At 57.0% G+C, this 6,503-nt stretch overlaps 1 protein-coding gene across 1 annotated transcript in view; it reads right to left on the reverse strand.

Moving 5' to 3' along the window:
- Positions 1-314: 314 nt before the first annotated feature.
- SBF1 (SET binding factor 1) overlaps positions 315-6,503 on the reverse strand; it is a 105,243-nt gene continuing 99,054 nt past the window's right edge. Inside the window, exons 35-39 of the mRNA XM_015415507.1 lie at positions 4,282-4,395; positions 3,975-4,189; positions 3,765-3,852; positions 3,545-3,676; positions 315-1,595 (exon numbers count right to left, since the gene is read on the reverse strand). Coding sequence (XP_015270993.1) covers positions 1,497-1,595; positions 3,545-3,676; positions 3,765-3,852; positions 3,975-4,189; positions 4,282-4,395 — 648 coding nt within the window. The 3' untranslated portion in view covers positions 315-1,496. The remainder of the gene's footprint in view (positions 1,596-3,544; positions 3,677-3,764; positions 3,853-3,974; positions 4,190-4,281; positions 4,396-6,503) is intronic.

A 6,503-nucleotide genomic window follows, 5' to 3' on the forward strand; every position in this document is an offset into this window, starting at 1 on the left:
GCATGCGTGCAACTCCTCCTGTCAAATGGTTTCAACCCACCCGTGATCTAGGAAAGCACGGAGGATACCCAGCACAGCACTCTGGTGCATTGAGAAGACACACCTCCCGCTTCAGAAGACTGCTGTGTCCAGTCTACCAATTCCAGCCCCACCCCCAAATGCAGATCTCCCACCCCACCCAAGAGTCAGGCAGGGTCTGGCACAGAGACTTTGCAGAGGATTCCAGGGCAAGACGGAGCTCTGGCCAAGGGACTCCCACCCACCCAGAAGACGAAGAGGGTCATGCTGGACCAGAGATGTGGTATTTATTATTATTTTTTATTAAATTGAATTAAGTTTTTTTCCTCTTCATATATTTTTTCCTCTAGGCACAATACAATACAAGGACTCTGTAGGTTTGACACAATGTACAGAAACTTCAATAATCTACAACCGCTCAGGTAAGTTACAAAACCCTCCATTTCACAACAGCCTGCACTACCTCGCCTCAGCCTTTATTGTACAAATTTAAAAAGTAGGGAAAAGGGGAGGTGGGGCACTAGGCAGAAGAGTATGTACAAGGCTTCGGATAAAACATTCCTCTGGGAGGGGAGATCGTACTGCCTCTGCCAAACCAACCCAGCAGACACACGTGGAGGAAGGGTGCTCCGCAACCCATGAGGAGAGGCAGCAACATGATTTTCTTTGGGATGGGAACATACGATACCGGGAGGGAGGGAGGGAGGGAAGCTGTCACGGGGTCACCAGCTGCATTCAGTGGCCAGCAGGACACCAGAGAGACAGAGGTCTGCCTGCCTGCCTGCCTGCGGGGACGCTACTGAAGGCTCCGGGGCGTGTGAGCAGCCGAGGAGAAGTGGCACCATCATCCAGGGGCCGGCCAACCCAAGGCTGCCAACCCCGGACCCCCACCCCAGACCCATTTCCACACAGCCGGCAGCAGACCAGAGATCCAGAATGCCGGAGCCCACATGCCACTCGTGCACTGGCGAGGGCAGTCTCCTCCCCCGAGAACCAGTGCCAGGAGCCACGGACCCCGGCCCTGGTGCTGCCACGCACAAGGCCCAAGGGCTCCAGGACTCGAATACTGTTCAGGCTGCCATCCTTCCTCAGCAGCGCAGTGGCTGAGCACCTGGCCCCTTCCTCCTTCCCTGCCAGAGCAGCGGCGGGCCCTCCCAGCGAACATGCCAGCGAGCTCCAGGAGGCAGAAGAAGGGCCTCCTCACCATAATCTGCCCCCCCCGGAAAGTGTGGAAGCCGAGATCTCTAGGGCAGTACTGGGGGGTGGGGCGGCGGAGACTCCTCCACTTGCGCTTCCTGCTGCTTTGCTCCCCCCCCCAGCCTGTGCCGACCCCGGTGTCACACACCGACCCGGCAGGAAGAGCAGCCCGGGCGGGGCCACAGAGACAGAGGGGCCTCTCCTTCCTGCGTGGACCCTCCGTTCGCCTTGTCCAGACTCCGTCACTTGCTGAGGCCCGGATGGGCAACAACAGGACACGCTCAGGCGTCAGACAAGCAGCTCTGGATGCGGTCGATCCACTGCTGGGCCAGCTGCACATCCTGGGCGCAGAAATTGTAAACACGCTTTGTCGTCTTCAGCTGCAGAGAAGGAAGAAAGACGTCACAAGGACGATCAACAATAAAGCCATGAAAACCAGACCAGGACATAAAAACAACACTCAGCAGCCTGAAAGGCCTCAGGCGAGAAGCAAAACAGCTCAGAAGGGGGAGCCCTTCCGCCCTGACCGCCTGGATAGAGCCCCGGCAAGCCCCATCTTGCCATAGATAGGGGGGCTCTGGGGCAAGGGATGCTCTGTGTTCTTGGTGCTTGGGGGGCAACAGTGGGAGGGCTTCTAATGTCCTGGCCCCACTGGGGGACCTCCTGATGGCACCTGGTGTTTCTGGCCACTGTGTGACCCAGAGTGTTGGACTAGATGGGCCTTTGGCCTGATCCAACATCGGCTTCTCTCTTATGTTCTTATGTCTGGGGCAAGTGATGCTCTGTCTTCTTGGTGCTTGGGGGGGGGTCAACAGTGGGAGGGCTTCTAGTGTCCTGGCCCCACTGCTGGACCTCCTGATGGCACTGGTATTTCTGGTCACTGTGTGACCCAGAGTGTTGGACTAGATGGGCCTTTGGCCTGATCCAACATTGGCGTCTCTTATGTTCTTATCTCTCGTCAGATCATCTCGCAAGCTAAGCAGGGTCGACTCTGGCAAGTACTTGGATGGGAGACCTCCTTGGAATACCAGCAGGCGGGAGGCGGAGGCAGGCTTTAGTCAGCCACCCCCCTCTGAATAGCCTCCAGGCTCCCAGTAGGGGTCAGTCACCAGAGGTCGGCATGACGTCCAGGGGCACGCACACACTCACACACGTGCACACAGGAAAAATACAAAAAAAAACCCTAGACAAAAAAAGGAGGAACCCTTCCTTTAAAAGCCTGGGCTCAAAGGAATGGTTGGCCTGTAGCCTACAGAGCAGTAAAGTAGGTGGGCCAGACAAGCCTCAAGGGGGAGGGCACTCCACCAGTGAGGAGCCACCACTGGAAAAGCCCCGTCTCTGGTTCCCACCAGGGAGTGCCAGCTGGCCTCGGGTGACTTCTCCATGTTCTGCATGAATGGGTGGAAACCATTATTAAAGATAGAGTTATTAAGCCTACGGAGTCATGAACTTGGACTTCTAAAGTTCTTCATTATTTATTTATTTATTTATTTATTTATTTTTGGATTTATATCCCGCCCTCCCCAAAGGCTCAGGGCGGCTCACAAAGAGGGATAAATGCCAAGGTTAAAATAATAAAAAAATATAAAGAACAGTATAAAATACAGTATAATACAATGCACTAAAATATCGGTGCTCCAAAAAGTCACTCACAAAAAGTCACTCTCAAAAAGCCACTCTCAAAAAGTTCCTGTGCAAAGTTAGCAGTCATGGGATAAGCAGGAGTCCTCTCATGGATTAGAAAGTGGCAGAATGGCTGGAACCAGGGAGCAGCAGTAAAAGGACCGTTCTCATGATGGAAGGAAGAGAGCAGTGTGGTCCATATGAGAGGTCTCCACTAGAACTGGAGCTACTTCATTTGTTAAAAAACAGTTCTCAGTGTGGACATAAAGTGTGGGAGTGTCCAAACACACAGAAATGCCAGAAACCCTCAAAACAGAAGTCTTTCTTACACAACGTTATCACTAAGCCGTGGAGCTCACAGCCACGGGACGTGGCGCTATCCCTCAGCTGAGATCACTTTTACAAGAGGATCAGACAAACCGATGAAGGAAATATCTGTCCCTAGCCGGGGCCGCTGAATGGCACCTGCCAACTGCCTGTCCAGATCTCCCAACAGCCTTGGCGGCAGACACGGAAGCCAGTCGCCACCGGCTCTGTGGATCGATCCCCCTGGGCAGCGAGTGTGGGAAACCAGAGGCTGAAACGGGGTGGGGCTCGCTGGCCCGATCCAGCAGGGATCCCCTTCTGGCTTCCCCATCCCGTCTCCACACATTGCCGGCCGTTCCCCCGGCACGAGGGGAAGCGGCAACCCACAAAGAAGACTTACATCGAAGAAGGCCTTTTCATCCACCATTTTCGGCGCTCCCATGGTGGGAGTGCCTGGCGCGATGGACTCCACCTCCGCCAGGTCAATGACTCCTTTGCACTCCGTGTCCAGACGGCTATCGTAGTACCGCAGCTGCAAGACAGGGATCATGACCCCCCCTCTCTCTGTGTGTGTGCCCCCCCACCTGGGCAGGGCCCCCCCACTCTGCCAGCTCTCCCACCTGGTGCTTGGTTTTATCCAGCACAAACCACCGTGGCTTCCAAGGCTTCATGAAGGCTCCTTTTTTGTAAAGCGATCCCTCGTATGACCTGCAGAAGACAGAGGAGGCTTAGTGCGGAGAGGACATGGCAAGGCAGCAGATCCCGGGCAGACAGCCCCGGTCGTGTGTGTGTCCCCCCGTCCCCCCCCCAGAGGGGTGCTGTGCCCGCACCGGTTCTCGCTCTCTGCCGTCTGGAACTGGCTGTAGAGGGTGCTGGTGCTTCTGCGGCCCCCCTGCTTCCCACTGGACGGGGTGGATGTGCTGCTGGTGTCGCTGTCCAGGCTGAGGTTGATGGTGGAGCTGACGCCGCTCTCCTGCAGGTAGACGCCCAGGGAGCGCCGCTGGTGTGGCAGGCTGGAGGCCATCAGCAGGGAGCCAGCCGCTACCTGTGAGCAAGCAGACAACAGCGAGTGGGCATCGCGCCCCCCCCCTCCGGACCAGCCCCCCCCCCGAGGCCTCCCGGCTCCAGACTCCTTACCCGGCTGCTAGAGTCTGCCTGGGCCTCTGACCGCTGGAAGGCCTTCACTTTGTCCCATGTATCTTTCCAACGTTCCGGAACCTGCCCCAGCTCCATCTCCAGGTTCTGGAGCTCCTACAAGGTGGGGGAGGTGGTCAGAGCTCTTCACACACAGCTCTCTGTCACCAACACAGCACAGGGGAGCCATCAGCCATCAGCAAACCCCTTTGTAGCTCCCCGCTGCTTCTGTTGCAGGAATGATTCGGAGGGGAGGCGAGGGGAGCCCCCCCCCCAGTTCTATCGGGGCACTGAAGCCGTCCCCGCTGACAAGCCCACTCAGCCCCCAGCCCCTTCACGCTGTGCCAGGGATTGACTAGGGCTGTATTCTCCCCATAAAAGCCAAGCAAGAATTGGTGCAGCAGGGAAGCGCCCACGTTTCTGGGGCAGAGCAAAACTCAAACTGGGACGCAGAGCATCATCTGACTGAGCTGCACTTTCAGGTTCTGCATACAGATGTGCCAGCCCAGGGGGGGAGGGGGGCAAAGCTTCTCCCCCCAAGGTCTCGTCTTCACTTTCTTCCTGACAGCAAAACTGGAAATTTGGGGGAGTACTGGAGAAACCACCTATGAAACACCTTCTCTTTTAGAATGAGTGAAATGCATTGAACGACAACGCAGCTCTTAAACCCAAGATGCATTTCTGCACCCAGAAGGATGCACCTAATCGCCATGAACTCGCCAGAGAGCCAGGCCACGGTCAATGCCCGGGCAGGCAGTGCTGCCTCCCCCCCCCGAACCCCCGGACACCAAAAGGCGTGGAAACAGCAACCCAGTCAACGAGGAGGGCCCAACCACTGCACTCTTGTGGAAGTCTTCTTGTGACCTGCTGTGACCATTCCAGCCGGTGGACACGGGAGAGTCCCCACCCATACCCGCCCCCCTGGGGTGACTGGCTGTTGGGGGGGGCAGGCCCGGAGGGAAGTGGGAGGGAAGAGGAGCCAGCAGCTGGAGCCCCGGCGTGGTGGAGAGGCGCTGCCTCGTTTCCACGGGGACACAGAAACCGGTGCGGGTGAGGCCTGCCTCCCCACAGAGCCGCTCTTGTATCTGTTTCTTCGTTTCAGTTTCTGTCCTGCCCTTCCCACAAGCAGGCCTGGGGAGAGAACCCCCGGGAGCCAAAGGCGCCCACCGCAGGAGTCGCACCACCTGGGGTCGCTTCTGCCACAGGCCCAGCGCAAAAGGAGCAGAGGACAAGCAACCAGCCCCAGCCAGCCCACGAGGCGACCAGAGTCAGCACCCGTCTCACCACCACCCCTGGCAGAAAGACCCCACTCCGAGTGGGATGGATGTTCCCGGCGGGAGAACTGGCCTGGCAGGGGCAGTCCCAATGCCTCCTTAAACGCAGACAAGGCCAGACGGTGCCCCGCTCTGCACCATGGGACACAGAATCCAGGACTGTGTGCCTTTGGCCCTGGCCAACCCAAGGATGTGCCGGCTCACAAAACAAACCACAAAAATGTCATAAGAACATAAGAACATAAGAGATGCCAATGTTGGATCAGGCCAAAGGCCCATCCAGTCCAACACTCTGTATCCCACAGTGGCCAGAAATACCAGTGCCATCAGGAGGTCCACCAGTGGTGCTAGGACATTAGAAGCCCTCCCACTGTTGACAACCCCCCTGAGCACTAAGAATACGGAGCATCCCTTGCCCCAGAGTCCCTATCTATACCTTGTGGCTAATAGCCACTGATGGACCTCTGCTCCATATGCTTGTCCAATGTTGGATCAGGCCAAAGGCCCATCCAGTCCAACACTCTGTATCACGCAGTGGCCAGAAATACCAGGGGCCATCAGGAGGTCCAGCAGTGGGGCCAGGAGGACACTAGGAGCCCCCCCCCCACTGTTGCCCTCCCCCCAAGCACCAAGAAGACAGAGCATCCCTTGCCCCAGACATAAGAATATAAGAGAAGCCAGTGTTGGACCAGGCCAAAGGCCCATCCACTCCAACACTCTGTGTCACACAGTGGCCGAAAATACCAGGTGCCCTCAGGAGGTCCAGCAGTGGGGCCAGGACACTAGGAGCTCTCCCACTGTTGTCCCCACCCCCCAGGCATCAAGAATACAGTGCATCACTTGCCCCAGACTGAGAGTTCCTATGGATACTGTGTGGCCTCCACTTGCACCTGCTGGATGACCTTGGGCAAGCCATAGTTCTGGCACAGCTGTTCTTGAAAAAGAGCAGCT

Source organism: Gekko japonicus, unplaced genomic scaffold (genome assembly GCF_001447785.1).
Source record: "Gekko japonicus isolate JY-2015 unplaced genomic scaffold, Gekko_japonicus_V1.1 scaffold1667, whole genome shotgun sequence".
Taxonomy (NCBI): Eukaryota; Metazoa; Chordata; class Lepidosauria; order Squamata; family Gekkonidae; genus Gekko; species Gekko japonicus.